The sequence below is a fragment of the Bufo gargarizans genome, chromosome 2 (genome assembly GCF_014858855.1).
Source record: "Bufo gargarizans isolate SCDJY-AF-19 chromosome 2, ASM1485885v1, whole genome shotgun sequence".
Classification (NCBI taxonomy): domain Eukaryota; kingdom Metazoa; phylum Chordata; class Amphibia; order Anura; family Bufonidae; genus Bufo; species Bufo gargarizans.
This window is the reverse complement of record NC_058081.1, coordinates 699,573,631-699,591,347: the sequence shown is the minus strand read 5'-3', so window position 1 is coordinate 699,591,347 and position 17,717 is coordinate 699,573,631. Positions and strand designations below refer to the sequence as shown.

The following is a 17,717-nucleotide window of genomic DNA, read 5'->3' as shown; positions in this document are numbered from 1 at the left end:
ATGTAAAAATCGCGTAATGCGAATTCATAACACGAAATATAGGCGTGGGTCACTTTGGCTACATTTTTCAAGCTGGTATAAGTTTCCCGAGACTGGAGAAAATGGTTGGCTTGGCAGAACATTAGAATAGCTTTATATGCAGATAGAGTCAAGTGCTCCAATATATTCGCGATTGCTCTAATCGGCAGCGATTAGAATATTTTATCGCACTACGTGCAACTTCACATTTTAGCAGGTCTGACTACAGATTACTGATTGGTGCACTAAGTATTGTTGTGAACTTGACATTGCTTTCTTCTCATTGGCCCTCAAGCAAGAAGCAGAGATGAATCATGTGTTCAGATGGAAAAAAAATTCAAATATTCGATATAATGAATACATAGCACTATATTCTAAATATTCGCGAATCCTCGAAGTGGCGATATTACCGATAAAAATTCGCTATTCGAATATTTGTGCTCAACACTAGTAACGACCGGCAATGCTGGATCTAGAGATCCTTCAGTGTTCCCTCTCCATCAATGACTCTCCTCCCTCAGTGACCCCTCTCCACCATTGACTCTTCTTAATCAGCTACCCCTCTCTATTACTGACTCTTCTCCCTCAGTGACTGCTCTCCATCAGTGACTCCTCACCCTCTGTGACCCCTCTTCATCATTGATATCTGTGTCTCAGTCATCCCTCTCACTGATTATTCTCCATCAAGGACTCCGTCCTTTCCCTTGATGACCACTCAGCATTGATAATTTTTCTCATTTAGTAACCACTGTTAATCAGTGACTCCTCTGTCAGTGACTAATTTTTTTCAACGACTCCTCTTCTTCTGTGATCCCTTTTCATCAATGACTATTACAGTTCCTTATGAAAATGATTCTAGTTTAGGCCTGTTTCACACTTCCGGAATGGTTCTGCCAGTCTATTCCGGCATAGAACAGCCTGCTGGAAGTATCTGAATCCGGCATTGCCAAATGTTACCAGAATGCCCTCTGGCCCCATTGACTATAATAAGGTCCGGCAGAATTCCAGCTGTTATAGTCAATATGGTCAAGAAAGGGGGATATTCCAGTATCGACCAACAATGCCGGGTGCAGAGAGCTCTGGCAGGGTGTTCTCTGCCAGAACATCTTGCTGGAGCCAACTTTTGTTCTTCTGGATAAGAGCTTATTTACATATCCTCTCCTTCAGTTACTCCTTTCCATCAATGGCTCCTCTCATTTAGTGTCTACTCTACATCAGTGGCTACTCTCACTTAATGACCTCTTCCCACTCCTCTTGCTCTCTGTCAATTCATCATCATCTCCTCTTCCTCCTTGACTCCTCTCCATTAATGACTGCTCTTCCTCAGTGACTACAGTCTATCAAAGTCAGTGTTCACTCTCCCACAGTAATTTCTCTCCATCAGTGTCTCTAATTCAGTGACCCCTCTACCTCATTGACTATGTTCCTTCAGTGTCCCCCTCCATCAATGAAACCTCTCTACTGGTTCAGTGACCACTGTACCCCAATGGCTTCTCTCTCTAAGTAACCATTGTCCATCAAGGACTCCTCATTTAATAATCCTTTCTGTTCATTGTAACATTTACTGATACTGACCACTAGCAGTTTCCCTTTAATGCATAGATTATATAAGGAGGTTTCCTTAATTGCCAATAAAAATCATTTTAAGGCTTATGTTCTGGTTTCTGGATTTGCTGTTCTGCGTCCTCAGTGAAATCTTATCAGGAGACCTAAATGTATATATGTCAAACACTCTTAACAACTTTCAGCACAAGGAATAGCAAAAAGTCATTTTTGGCATATAGACAAGCTCTGATGATAATAATGATTATTACAATTTGGCCAGACTGCAGAACATCATGGCCCCAATTATAGAACACACGGGTTTTGCAGAGGGTCCTACCTGCCTGGTTCGTGGTTATATTCACAGTGGAGAACATCCGTTGCTCCAAGCTAAAGTCGGACACCCCGTTGACGGCCTCCACCCAGAAGGTATAGTTCATGTGGGCTTGGAGATTTGCCACTGTAAGGGAGGTCTTTGCAAGGCTCATCTGCTGGGGGGTGTAACGAACACCTCCCCCACAGGGCTCACATTGACCCGCATCCCAAGCGCAGCGCCGGCAAATGACATTGTATGTGACATCTCTGCGCCCACCTGTGTCCCTTGGTGGGTTCCACTCCAAGGTTATGGTGGTGCCATTAACACTGGAGATGAGATTGACTGGAGCAGAAGGTGGACCTAGCAGGACAAACACAGAAAAGAGTTAACACTTAACACAACCACCACCATTACATTAACATGTAAGAAACCCCCATGTTGGGAAGAGATTCGGTCCTGAGAAGTACCAGATACACATGTTTTTATCATATCACGAAGGTTTCTAAGAGGATCATCCAGTTCTATCTATCAACACCTTCCCTGCTGTGTGTACAGCCGCTTACACAAAATCCCTTGGAATTCTTAAAAAAAACACAGCATTTTCACCTTCATGAATTCTTCAAGAACATGCAGTAATCCAGCCGCCTGTAGAAGTATGTCAAGAGAACCAAAACCTGCAGTGTCCACTAATATTCCAACAAGATTTTAAATCACAATTTAAACAAGCCATTTTCTGATCACACATTCCCTTAAAAGATATCCTGGCATCTAAGGCATCAACATTTAGGGAATACAGGGCTCTACGCAAACTTCACAATGAGGCAAATTTCAGGTGATGGCTCATACCATCTAAGGCCACCATTTGGTGTCAAGGGTGTTTAACACTTATTCATCTCCTGGCAACCCATTGTAGAGGAAAATTGGTAAAGGCCTCCCCGGAGCTAATGTCCTCTTCTCTTGTTTACAAATGTTGAAGAACCTGTGAAGAGGGACAGCTCTGTTCAGGTGCCTTAATGGTATTGCTTAAATTCTACCTCTCTTGCAAAACTTCAATGACTCTACTCATCAGGAGTGGAAATCCTGTCTTACATACAATAAGATACCTTTCTTTGGTTGTGGTTCACTTTAGGAACTGAAGACCTTGAAGCTGGAGATGCTGAGAGCCTGAATATTCATTGCTCAGCGTCAATGCTACAATACTACATAGTTCACAGCAGACCACCCAACCTTACACATTCCCAATGGACCTTTGTGTGTAGAGTGACTTCTTGTCTTTTACTCACGTGTGCAAGCTGAGGAAGCTGGATCGGTAGCAGAACGATAGTAGTTGGTGTCACATTCACAGATCTGGGAAGCCAAGGTTTCTGAATGACTAAATGGTGGGCACTTTGAGCACAGCTGGTCTCCTGGTGAAGACTTATAGTATCCAAGATCACAGGCTGCAAGTCACAATATTTCCATATAAACAACAATGTAGACCATAGGGGGGTTTATCAAAACTGGGGTAAAGGAAAACTGGCTTAGTTGCCCATAGCAACCAATCAGATTCCACCTTTTATTTTTCAAAGGAGCTCTGAAAATTAAAAGCTGGGATCTGATTGGTTGCTATGGGCAACTGGGCCAGTTTTCATTTACACCAGTTTTGATAAATCTCCCCCACTGTTCTTATAACTGTAATACATATACCACACATCACCTAACTACAGTACCAGCACCTTATGGTTTGAAGCCAAATAAAAGCCAAATAGAACAGCTATGTAGTACTATTGCCATCCATAGACTGCCAAAATAACACTGCAGTGGCTAAATAAGTAATCCTATGTAAATGGTAATATATATATACTGTATTTTGTGACACAGTCAGTGGTTGTGTCTAGGAAGGCAGGTATTTTCCTCCCAGCATGTGCGGCTGGGCTGGTTTCCAGCTTGGTGAGGTAAAATACCGGACCGGAATTTAAGTGCCGGTCCGGGTTTGGGCAGCTCCTGGCTGTCCTTAAATAGGCAGCTGGGCTCAGCAGAGATGTCTCTGTTTTTGGGGTCTGAGGCTTTGTGCCGTGCTGGAGGGCAGAGAGCCGCATGCTGGGGAAACAGGCATCCAAATCAGGTGAACGGTGTAGGAGTTACAACAGTTTGCATATGTGCCTCCCACTTGTTAAGGAGCCAAAAGTAATGGGACAGAATAATAATCATAAATCAAACTTTCACTTTTTAATACTTGGTTGCAAATCCTTTGCAGTCAATTACAGCCTGAAGTCTGGAATGCATAGACATCACCAGATGCTGGATTTCATCCCTGGTGATGCTCTGCCAGGCCTCTACTGCAACTGTCTTCAGTTCCTGCTTGTTCTTGGGGCATTTTCCCTTCAGTTTTGTCTTCAGCAAGTGAAATGCATGCTCAATCGGATTCAGGTCCGGTGATTGACTTGGCCATTACATATCATTCCAGTTCTTTCACTCTTTGGTTGCTTTTGCAGTATGCTTTGGGTCATTGTCCATCTGCACTGTGAAGCGCCGTTCATTGAATTCTGAAGCATTTGGCTGAATATAAGCAGATAATATTGCCTAAAACACTTCAGAATTCATCCTGCTGCTTTTGTCAGCAGTCACATCATCAATAAATACAAGAGAACCAGTTCCATTGGCAGCCATACATGCCCACGCCATGACACTACCACCACCATGCTTCACTGATGACGTGGTATGCTTAGAATCATGAGCAGTTCCTTCTCTTTTCCATACTCTTCTCTTCCCATCACTCCGGTACAACTTGATCTTGGTCTCATCTGTACATAGGATGTTGTTCCAGAACTGTGAAGGCTTTTTTAGATGTCGTTTGACAAACTCTAATCTGGCCTTCCTGTTTTTGAGGCTCACCAATGGTTTACATCTTGTGGTGAACCCTCTGTATTCACTCTGGTGAAGTCTTCTCTTGATTGTTGACTTTGACACACATACACCTACCTCCTGGAGAGTGTTCTTGATCTGGCCAACTGTTGTGAAGGGTGTTTTCTTCACCAGGGAAAGAATTCTTCGGCCATCCACCACAGTTGTTTTCTGTGGTCTTCCAGGTCTTTTGGTGTTGCTGAGCTCACCGGTGCGTTCCTTCTTTTTAAGAATGTTCCAAACAGTTGTTTTGGCCGCGCCTAATGTTTTTGCTATCTCTGATGGGTTTGTTGTGTTTTTTCAGCCTAATGATGACTTGCTTCACTAATAGTGACAGCTCTTTGGATCTCATCTTGAGAGTTGACAGCAACAGATTCCAAATGCAAATAACACACTTAAAAATGAACTCTGGACCTTTTATCTGCTCATTGTAATTGGGATAATGAGGGAATAACACACACCTGGCCATGGAACAGCTGAGAAGCCAATTGTCCCATTACTTTTAGTCCCTTAACAAGTGGGAGGCACATATGCAAACTGTTGTAATTCCTGCACCGTTCACCTGATTTGGATGTAAATACCCTCAAATTAAAGCTGACAGTCTGCAGGTAAAGCACATCATGTTTGTTTCATTTCAAATCCATTGTGGTGGTGTATAGAGCAAAAAATGTTAGAATTGTGTCGACGTCCCAATATTTATGGACCTGACTGTATAATCGATACTCTAGCCTGAGGTCCTCCCTGAAAGTTACAGGATTAGTCCATATATGACAGTTACCTGGCAGGGGCACTATATGGAGTTTATGAACCCCATTCATTATTGCTTATATAGCGCTGACATATTCTGCAACACTTTACAGACATTATCATCACTCGCTGTCCCCACTGGAACTCAAAATGTAAATTCCCTATCAGAGAGAAAACCCACACAAAAACGCAGGGAGAACATGCAAACTACAAATATATATATATATATATATATATATATAAAGGAAAAGAAGCAGCACACAAAAGTTAAATGGGTGCAAAATCCTCCTGAGGGACCTGAGACCAAGATCACAAGTAAAGACAAAAAAAGGAAAAAAGTCAGCACTCCAATTTGTGATGAGACAAAGGCTCCAATGAGAGAGCTGAAACGTTGCTGCTAGATGGGTGAATAAACCGTCTACTTTTCTCATCACAAATTGGAGTGCTGCCTTTTTTCCTTTATATATATATATATATATATATATATATATATATACAGTACAGACCAAAAGTTTGGACACACCTTCTCATTCAAAGAGTTTTCTTTATTTTCATGACTATAAAAATTGTAGATTCACACTGAAGGTATCAAAACTATGAATTAACACATGTGGAATTATATACATAACAAAAAAGTGTGAAACAACTGAAAATATGTCATATTCTAGGTTCTTCAAAGTAGCCACCTTTTGCTTTGATTACTGCTTTGCACACTCTTGGCATTCTCTTGATGAGCTTCAAGAGGTAGTCACCTGAAATGGTCTTCACTTCACAGGTGTGCCCTGTCAGGTTTAATAAGTGGGATTTCTTGCCTTATAAATGGGGTTGGGACCATCAGTTGCGTTGTGGAGAAGTCAGGTGGATACACAGCTGATAGTCCTACTGAATAGACTGTTAGAATTTGTATTATGGCAAGAAAAAAGCAGCTTAGTAAAGAAAAACGAGTGGCCATCATTACTTTAAGAAATGAAGGTCAGTCAGTCGGAAAAATTGGGAAAACTTTGAAAGTGTCCCCAAGTGCAGTCACAAAAACCATCAAGCGCTACAAAGAAACTGGCTTACATGCGGACCACCCCAGGAAAGGAAGACCAAGAGTCACCTCTGCTGCGGAGGATAAGTTCATCCGAGTCACCAGCCTCAGAAATCGCAGGTTAACAGCAGCTCAGATTAGAGACCAGGTCAATGCCACACGGAGTTCTAGCAGCAGACACATCTCTAGAACAACTGTTAAGAGGAGACTGTGTGAATCAGGCCTTCATGGTAGAATATCTGCTAGGAAACCAATGCTAAGGACAGGCAACAAGCAGAAGAGACTTGTTTGGGCTAAAGAACACAAGGAATGGACATTAGACCAGTTTAAATCTGTGCTTTGGAGATCTTTGGTTCCAACCACCGTGTCTTTGTGCGACGCAGAAAAGGTGAACGGATGGACTCTACATGCCTGGTTCCCACCGTGAAGCATGGAGGAGGAGGTGGGATGGTGTGGGGGTGCTTTGCTGGTGACACTGTTGGGGATTTATTCAAAATTGAAGGCATACTGAACCAGCATGGCTACCACAGCATCTTGCAGCGGCATGCTATTCCATCCGGTTTGCGTTTAGTTGGACCATCATTTATTTTTCAACAGGACAATGACCCCAAACACACCTCCAGGCTGTGTAAGGGCTATTTGACCATGAAGGAGAGTGATGGGGTGCTGCGCAGATGACCTGGCCTCCACAGTCACCAGACCTGAACCCAATCGAGATTGTTTGGGGTGAGCTGGACCGCAGAGTGAAGGCAAAAGGGACAACAAGTGCTAAGCATCTCTGGGAACTCCTTCAAGACTGTTGGAAGACCATTTCAGGTGACTACCTCTTGAAGCTCATCAAGAGAAGGCCAAGAGTGTGCAAAGCAGTAATCAAAGCAAAAGGTGGCTACTTTGAAGAACCTAGAATATGACATATTTTCAGTTGTTTCACACTTTTTTGTTATGTATATAATTCCACATGTGTTAATTCATAGTTTTGATGCCATAGTCATGAAAATAAAGAAAACTTTGAATGAGAAGGTGTGTCCAAACTTTTGGTCTGTACTGAATACACTGTATATATATAAATATATATATATATATACACAGTGTATATATATATATGTATATATATATATATATATATATATATATATATATAATTTTTTGGGTCAGATTTGATCCTAGGACCCTATCACTGCAAATCACTGAGCCACCATGCTGCCCACCACTGAGCCATGTTGCTGGAGCTCATGTTCAGAGGCCCTAAATGGAGGTCATGTACTGAGGCACTAGATGGAAGGTTATGTACTGAGGCACTAGATGGAGGTCATGTACTGAGGCACTAGATGGCACTAGATGGAATGTCCTGTACAGAGGCACTAGATGGAAGGTCATGTACTGAGGCACTTGATGGAGGTCATGTACTGAAGCACTAGATGGAGGCCATGTACTGAGGCACTAGATGGAGGTCATGTACTGAGGCACTAGATGGAGGTCATGTACTGAGGCACTAGATGGAGGTAATGTACTGAGGCACTAGATGGAGGTCATGTACTGAGGCACTAGATGGAGGTCATGTACTGAGGCACTAGATGGAGGTCATGTACTGAGGCACTAGATGGAGGTCATGTACTGAGGCACTAGATGGAGGTCACGTACTGATGTCCTGTAATGAAGTTATGTGCTGAGGCCCTATATTGAGGTCATGTGTTGAGGTAGTATATGGAGGCTATGTGCTAAGGTCCTATATGGAGGTTATGTGTTGAGGCCCTATATAGAGGTTACAGTGTATGCTGAGATCTTATATGGAGGTTAGGTACTGAAGCCCTATATGGAAGTTATGTGTTGAAGCGCTTCATGGATTTTACATGGTGATGACAAGCTTGAACACTGATGACAATCTACACATTGGAGAGACTATCATGGCCCCAGAATAGGGTTGTGACATATTCTGTTAATGGATTCCCATCCACTTTGTTCAGTAAACTAAGCCTTGTGTCGGCGTATTTTGGGAGAATGGTTAGCGACTGCCCCTATGTCCATAAAATCTACAGGACAGGGTTTGTCTCCTGAAGAACATGATCTGCTGGATAAAATTGTCTCTGAAGGTCACGTCATGACCCTGGTACTGTGTCATTGACACGTTATGGGAGTAAACATATTGCTCACGCTTAGCCAAACACAGTAATATAGTTTGTAAGGTTGAGAAAACATCTGTCCATCCAATTCCACCTATTATCTTACAAAGTTGATCCAAAAGAAGGTAAAAATGAGGTAGAAGTCCATTTTCCTCATCAATCAGAATAAGGCCCCTTTCACACAAGTGTGATTTCCGCTCGGGTGCAATGCGTGATGCGAACGCATTGCACCCGCATGGAATCCGGACCCATTCATTCCAATAGGTCTAGGTACATGAGCATTGTTTTTCACGCATCACTTGTGCGTTGCGTGAAAATGGCAGCATGTTCTATATTCTGCGTTTTTCACTCAACGCCTGCCCCATGGAAGTGAATGGGGCTGCGTGAAAAATGCATTGCATCCGCAAGCAAGTGCGGATGCGATGCGTTTTTCGCTGATGGTTGCTAAGAGATGTTGTTTGTAAACATACCGTTTTTTATCACGCGCGTGAAAAACGCATCAATGCGCATTTTACCCGCACGATAAAAACTGAACGCAATCGCAGACAAAACTGACTGCAATTGCTTGCAAATTGGTGCGAGTTTTCCTGAACGCATCCGGACCTAATCCGGATCGTTCGTGTGAAAGGGGCCTAACTCCCTGGAGCTACAACCATTCTCCAGAAATCTAGTAACTACAACTTGTAATATAGTCCCTTTCAAGAAAGGGACCCAAGCTGCTCTGGAACACCTATCTCCCATCCATGGGACCCTCCATCATAGCAGAATCTCTGCTCACTCGTGATTGAAGAGGTCGATGGCGGCTCTAGTCTGTAAGTAAAGACCCAGCACACACGTGGTTCGCATGAGGCCCGGCTTTTCTGGCCTCTTTTATGTGTTTTGCTCAGAATTTTCCGACATCGGGCTATTGTTCCTTTCAGCGCCACGATTACTGTTCTGTGAATTCAAGACGGGGGAGATCGCTGCAGATTGGAAGGTGTTCCCACAGCTAAGTCATTAAAATGAAGCCAAAGTAATTAAGGCAAAAGTTAATTAGCTCATTAACATGGAAGGTTAGGGAAGATTATAAAATGAAGGCAAATTGCGGGATTCTCTTCATTTATCGTCAGGGCCTTTATAATAGTAGACAAGAGACAGAGAAGGGAAACGTAGCAAATCACAGATGTCCAGTCTTCTGTGCTGTTCTGTGAGAACTGGACAGTTGGGTGGGAGGGGCTGTGACAACCTGATATCGAGTCTCTATGGCCTTATGCTGAAACAGTTCATGGAAGCTAACCATTCTCAAAGATTAAAATGTCCATCAGGAATGATTTCCAAACCACTGACCATTCATGAGTACCATCAGCAGTGGTACTGGGAAATCCCCCTCCAGTCTTATCTGAGGCTTCACCCTCACACTTTACACTGTAGCATCGCTCAAACTGTTATAAATAATGACTCCGGCTTCGCTCTATAGGAAGTATGAGGTAATCTGAAACACACACTTTTTTGCACTGCTCCACCAGACGTAGCTTTGGACATAGCTATATGGCTATACATGATGGATGAGGGGGCTTAAAGAAGGAAAGCCATGGTAGATATTCAGAGCAGAATACACACTTCTGACCCCATCTATAAGACTAGATATCCTCCCTATATACAGGGCACCTATACCCCAGACAATCTTCTTATAAACAGGACACATATAGACTTGACAATCTCCTAGAAATACTCCCTAGACAGAGCACCTACACAATGAGGTCAAACTAGGAAATCTTCATAGGTGGATTCTTGAGCAGTAGGTCTCTGCAAAAATAGGAGACATCTATAAAGTCCCAACCGCCAACGGGTTAATACAGACCCTAGACCAAACAAGCTGCTAATACAGACCCCATACCAAACCCTTTTTTATACCATTATACCATTTTTTACCATTACTTTATACAGACCCCAACAAGACTCATCCTTTATGCAGTCTCCACACAGTGTGCATGCACAATATTATTTTTTTTAAAAGATGAAGGCAGTATGGCTGTCACGGTGGGGGAAAACTCCCCACCGTACAATGTAGGGAATTTGGGGAAGCAATTAGGCCTGGGTACCGGGATAAGGGGAGCAGGACACCTCCTGTGCATCCCTAAAAACAATTCCTGATCTCCTGACTGTATGAGCCAACCCTGAAGGTGGGAGGGCTCATACCTGGAACCTCAGGCCCTACTAACCCTAGAGATCCCTGGTAATGTAATAATGTCAGGGCTAGGAGACGACCGGTTCATCCACGACACGGATGAACCGGAGTCTCACACAGGCCTAACAACTAGGAAGGAGCAGACAGCAAAGCAAAGCGCGGACAAGAATAGGACAGGTTATAATTTTTTTGCGGACCACGGACATTTTTGAAAGCAAGTTTTCAGTTTGCCACAAGCCATGTAAGGGACACAGCAAACATGTAGAAGAAGGTGCTCTGGTCAGATGAGACCAAAGTTGAACTTTTTGGCCATAATTCAAAACGCTATGTGTGGCATTAAACTAACCCTGTACATCTCCCTGAACACACCATCCCCACCGTGAAACATGGTGGTGGCAGCATTATGCTGTGGGGACGCTTTTCTTAAGCAGGGACAGGGAAGCTGGTCAGAGTTGATAGCAAGATGGATGGAGCTAAATACAGGGCAATCCTGGAGGAAAACCTGGCAGAGGCTGCAAAAGACTTGAGACTGGGGCGGAGGTTCGCCTTCCAGCAGGGCAACAACCCTAAACATCCAGCCAGAGCTACAATGGAATGGTTTAGATCAGGGGTGCACAACCTGCGGCCCGGGAGCCACATGCGGCCCTTGATACCATTCTGTGCGGCCCCCAATCATCTGGTAACAGACATGTATGCCTATGTATTGTGGCTGCTCACATGTATTTTTCATGTATTTCTCCCATTAGATGGGAGTCCTGGAAGTGTAAATAGACATTAATGGTATATAATGTGTGTTCAATATGCTATAAGTACAATATTTCAGTTGTTAATACACCTTTAAATTCTAATTTCGGCCCTCGTCATTGGTTCAGTCTGGCAATGTGGCCCCCAACCAGGAAACGTTGTGCACCCCTAGTTTAGATCAACGCATATTCATGTGTTAGAATGGCCCAGTCACAGTCCAGACCTAAATCCCATTGAGAATCTGTGACAAGACTTGAAAATTGCTGTTCACAGACGCTCTCCATCCAATCTGACTGCGCTTGAGATAGTTTGCAAAGAAGAATGGGCAAACATTTCAGCCTCTAGATGTGCAGCGTTGGTAGAGACAGACCGTAAAAGACTTGCAGCTGTAATTGCAGCAAAAGGTGGTCCTACAAAGTACTGACTCAGGGGCTGAAGACAAATGCACGCCACACTTTCCAGAGTTTTATTTATTAAAAAATTTTAAATCCATGTATCATTTTCTTTTCACTTCACACATACCTGCTACTTGGTGCTGGTCTGTCACAGAAAATTCCAATAACATACATTTAAGTTTGCGGGTTTAACGTGAGAAAATGTGGAAAAGTTCAAGGGGTAGGAATACTTTTTCAAGCCACTGTATGTGTAATGTGCATATGTATGTGATGTATGTGAGTGTAAGCAATGTATTATGTGTTTGATATAGCAGCATCATATATGTGTGTTATATAATGGAATCATGTTTATGCACAGTGCAGTTTTACTATTAATTTATGTGGTAGAGCAGTACTATGTACTACTGTGATGAATGTTTTCTACATTACATTTTATAGAAAAGGAAATTTCGTTAAACTACTAAACTGCTGATGTTACTAGGTAAGGGCTGCATACACAAATCCCTTTTGGTATCAGGTGTAGTATGAATATGAAGTTTTATTCTGCCAGATTCTGCTCCTGCAAGTGCTTCGGAGGCAGAGCTTCACACTGAAGTGCTCTCGGCATTGAGCTGCTTCAAAGCGTCTCCCCTCTGCTCTGAGTGGTGGATGTAGTGGCCTCCTGGTTGGATGCTACAGCCATCACTTAACGTAGAGGGAATAGGCTGTAAATCAGCTCAATGCAGAAAGAGCTTCACAGTGAAGCTCTGCCTCCAAAGCACTTGCAGTAGCAGAATCTGGCAGAATAAAACATTTCTATTCACACTACTCCTCATGCTAAAATTTCTACAAAAGGTTTATTTGGGCAGCTCTTCCCTACTTAATGCTGTCAACAATTTAGCATTGTCAAAACTGCTGACAGCTTCCCTTTACGTTTTATGGGTGTGTGTATATGTGGGCGAGGGGAGATGGGAGGGCTGGAGAACCATCCTGAATATTTGCTTTTGATGAAGAAATGCCAGTGCTACAACTTGGAGTAAACAACTCCAATAAGAGAAGATGTCACCTCAGAGTCACTGTTGTCCTTGCATTGCATTCACAGTATGATCCTACTCACTGTGTAGTGATATTATTGGTTTTATTGGCCTGTGTGGTAGTTATATGTGGTCACGGTGCGGAGATGTAGTGGTATCATTTGTTCAGTGTGCTGTATGTCTGAGTTCAGAGGAAGGCCTCATGCACACGACCGTTGTTTCATTCCGTGTCCGTTGTTCCGTTTTTCGTCATTTTCTGCGGACCCATTGACTTTCAATGGGTCCGTTGAAAACTCGGCTAATGCACTTTTTGTCATCCGCGTCCGTGATCCGTGGTTCCAGTCCGTCAAAAAAATATAACCTGTCTTATTTTTTTCACGGAAAACGGTTTGCGGACCCATTCAAGTCAATGGGACCGTGAAAAAACGCGGAGGCACACAAGATTGTCATCCGCGTCCGTTTATTTCATTGGCATGGCAAACTTGACTTAGATATTTTTTTACTTTCCTTCATGTCTGGAGATCCTCCAAAAATAAAGGAAGACACACGGAAACAAAAACGGAAACGGATCACGGAACAACGAAACCCCATTTTGCGGAACGGAACACAACAACGGTCTTGTGCATGAGGCCGAATACTGTCATATATATATGTGAGCGGGAGCCGAAAGTTATGTCAAAATAAAGCTCCACCTAAATAAAACAAAACGGGAGAGATTCCTCCATCCTAACCTTCCTGCTTCCGGGCCCCGTGATCTGCTCTGCAACAAGACCCATTACTATGACCAGATGGAAGGGGCCCCTGCAGATAGCTCCGATCCTGCTGATGCAAGCTTTCTTATTTATTTCCATGGAGAATCTGAAGTCCCTCAGTATTTTTAGAAAGATTATTAGCCTGCAGAAAGTGATTTATCTCTCCACGTGCAGATAAAAACCTCAACATGAGCGACAGCAGCTGGATCTCGGCTCCTCCGCCTGACAATTAAAAGTGCTAATTTCTTATTCCAACAGATCCGCTTGGCTTGTAAACCTCTCTGGTGAAGCGGCTTTTGCTGGGGAGGAAAAAAAATGACATTTCTGTCGGAGCGGCTCCTAAGAAAGCGCCGAGGCCCGGAGTGTTTATTTCAGGCGAGCAGTATGCAGATCTGCGGCTTCTATCAGCACTAAAGTCTTTGTTCAGCTTTCTTCACATGTGAACACGTACAGCGAATAACCTCGAAATGAACCTCGGCGCTTCCCAGTAGCCAATGCGCATTTATCGCCTTGATCTAGTCGTATGAAAAGGACAACGCAAGCAAAGCATCCCCACCATGTGTGGGCCTCAGTGCCAAGGGCCACCCTATTCCGATACCTATTGCAGACTAAAATGGTACTTATGTCCACAGTATTACACACCAGACATGGATCCGCCCTCGCATACAGGCCTCCTGAGGTGTAGGGTGTCAGGTAGAGAAGAGCGAAGTTTTGAAAAATTCAATTCGCTAACTTCGCCAAAGTTAGGCAAGAAATTTGATTGGTTAAAAATTAATTTATCATGATCAGGCCTTAGGGTCGTGCTGTGGGCGGGTTGGGCCATGCTGCAGTCAAGAGCCGTGCGGCCTTTCATTTAATAATGAAGATTGCACTGCGTAAAGCAAACAAAAACAGGTATGGCAGCACAACATCTCACAAACAAACAATAAAACTGAGAAATAGGGAATATTCTAAATTAAAGTGGTATAATACCTACTATAAATGAAAAAAATAGAAGCTCTTTGCGCAGATTATTGATCAAATGTGTGTCGGGCAGTGGCGTCCCTAGGGTGTTTGGCATCCGAGGCGGATTTTTTCTCTGGCACCCCCCACCTATACTTTAAAAAAATCTACCCCCCTACAGTAGTATTGCCCTCATTGTACAACCTTCACGGTAGTTTTGTCCAGATATGTGCCCTCTCATGGTAATTATACCCATATTGTACCCCTTCAAGGTAGTAATGCCTTCACTGTACAACTTTCACAGTAGTTATGCCCACATTGTGCCAATTTAAAGTACTTATACCTTCATTGTGCCCCCTTCACAGTTGTAATGCCCTCTTTGTGCCTTCCTCACAGTAGTTATGCCCTCTCTGTGCCCATTTCAAAGTAGTAATGCCAAATCTGTGCCCCATTCACAGTTGTAATGCCCTCTCTGTGCCCCTTCAGAGTAGTTATGGCCTCACTGTGCCCCCATACCATTAATAATGCCCCTTCATAGTAATAATGTCCACTCAGTGCCCCATAACAGTTATGTCCACCAACTTTACAAGAGTAATGCTCTTTGTGCCCCCTTCACAGTAGTAATGCAATCGGTGCTCCCTTCATAGTAGTAATGCCCATTGTGCACCTTCATAGTAGTAATGCCCATTGTGCCCCCTAATACTAGTAATGCCCTTTGTAGTAGTATTGCCCTCTGTGCTCTCTTTTTAGTATTAATGCCCTCTGTGCCCCCTTTGTAGTAATAATGCCCTCTGTGCCCCCCTTTGTAGTAGTAATAATGCCCTCTGTGCCCCCTTTGTAGTATTAATGCCCATTGTGCCCCCTCAATAGTAGTAATGCCCATTGTGCCCCCTAATACTAGTAATGCCCTTTGTGGTAGTATTGCCCTCTGTGCCCCCTTTGTAGTAGTATTGCCCTCTGTGTCCTCTTTTTAGTAGTAATGCCCTCTGTGCCCCCTTTGTAGTAATAATGCCCTCTGTCCCCCCTTTGTAGTAGTAATAATGCCTTCTGTGCCCCCTTTGTAGTAGTAATGCCCTCTGTGCCCCCTTTGTAGTAATTTTGCCTTATTTGCCTGCTCCATGGTAGAAATACCCTCTGTGCCCCCACCATGGTAGAAATTCTCTCTGTTAAATAAAAAAAAAAAAACTGAGTACCTACTCACCTTGTTCCGTTCCTGAAGCTCCAAGTCCTCTCTCCCCTGCAGACACAGATCGCTCTGTAGCAAGGTGTGGGCGGAGCTTATGCAGATTTCCGGGCTGCAAGTTCCGCCCACACCGGCTGGCAGCGTGATCTGTGTCTGCAGGCTGAATGGTGGAGCGGGAGAAGTCTTCCTGCTTCACCATTCAGTGTCGGAGAGACAGAGCGCAGGATGCTAAATTACAGGATCACAGCTCCCAGCGCTCCAGCAATGAACGCTTCCATCTATATTGATGGAAGCGCTCATTGCTTCTAGGCTCTGGCACCCCCTGAGAGCTGGCATCGTTGCGAATCAAAGTTTTCCTAAACTTTGATCAACACTAGTGTCAGGTTCCCAATATATGTGGCCCAGTAGCAATCACTTGCTCCTTCACCAATGTTATCAATCCGAAAAACTTATATTTCTGTCATTTCTCTTCTCACTCGGGGTTTAGCAGCTGGAAGTTGATGGATCTTTCTAATATGTCAAATGGACATGGACCAGACTCTCCGTTGGGTCTTACATTTACCGTTTTATCCATTGCAGGGGTGCTACAGAGACAAGGGAGTCAACTGGGGGCAGCATGCAGCCTGCTCTTCGTTCCTACTTCCTGGATTAAGTCAATATTTTCCAGATAATTAGTGTTGAAATAATTAATGAAAGGTTTGATAAAAGCCATCAGCATTTAACCTTGAATAAAGTTCTACAGAAAGACGTCCAGGGAGACGGCGCCGATCTTGGCAAACATCATTTTCATGTTTGAAGAAGAGGACACCTTTCCACTAAGTACCCATTATAGAGCCGACCAAACAAATAACCCTCTAAAGAGTCTCCTTGGGACCCCAGATCGTCCATTTATATCAACAGTCTACTCCGAAATGACTGGAAGGAGTCAGATGTCCGTCAGGCTCGCCAATCTATCAGCGTTTGCACAGTTGGAACCTGGGTGGTGTGAGCTTTATGTGTCTGGAAATGTAATGTTCCTTCAATTCAGCTTCCTACGGGAGCCCGACGAGTAGAAATAGAATTTTCTGAACGTGCGTCGTGGGGAAAGTGAAAAACGGGCTACTGGATAATTAGAAATAATTGCAGTCCATATCACGGAAAAGAAGAAAAAAAAAATCCATTAACCCTGTGCTGACTGGTCATCACCACACTCCAGAGATTATGGAGACATAACGATCCAATCATTTTAACAGAAAAGTGAGTGTGTTGGGGGATGAGGGGATGACACAGGGTTTCCCCTAGAAGGATGTATTGACTGCAAGGACATTGACTTCAAAATATTGGGGCACTCATCACAGAACAGAGCCGTTATACCCATACAGGGGTGTCAGCTTCAAGAGCTAGATCTTCTAAAATGGTGACCCTCTCAGAGTATTTAGAGCGGCATTTGGTCATCATCCCCTATTCTTTGTGTTTATATAGGATATATTAAATGTTACTGTGGGAACTGATTGTCCTGGTTGTGCAAGAACTTGTCTGTCTTCACTTTCATAAAAATCCTTTAAATACAGAGAATCACCCACATGGAAAAGTTGTCAAGATCCATTCAAAGCCCAGGATTGGTCTCCTGCCAGTCAACACCTAACTTCACACTACACATCCTTTCTATAATCCTCATTCTGCTCCTTCTTGTTGGATTCTCCACTGGTTCCTCCCTTGTCTAGTGTGGTATTCCTTCAGGGGACCCTGAAGATTCTTCCCTTGTACTCCTTTCATTTGCTAGAACTGTCTTTATTCTCCTTGTTTTACATATTCATTCTCTCCATCTAGAACTTTCTTTATCTAGAACATATCTACTAGTCAAGGGCTAAGGTCATTTTGCATGA

General features: G+C 43.5%; 1 protein-coding gene across 1 annotated transcript in view; it reads right to left on the bottom strand.

Annotated features, from left to right (window-relative positions):
- Window positions 1-17,717, bottom strand: part of EPHA8 (EPH receptor A8) — a 94,898-nt gene that overhangs the window by 16,058 nt on the left and 61,123 nt on the right. Inside the window, exons 4-5 of the mRNA XM_044278570.1 lie at window positions 3,160-3,315; window positions 1,901-2,236 (exon numbers count right to left, since the gene is read on the bottom strand). Of these exons, the coding sequence (XP_044134505.1) occupies window positions 1,901-2,236; window positions 3,160-3,315 (492 nt within the window). The remainder of the gene's footprint in view (window positions 1-1,900; window positions 2,237-3,159; window positions 3,316-17,717) is intronic.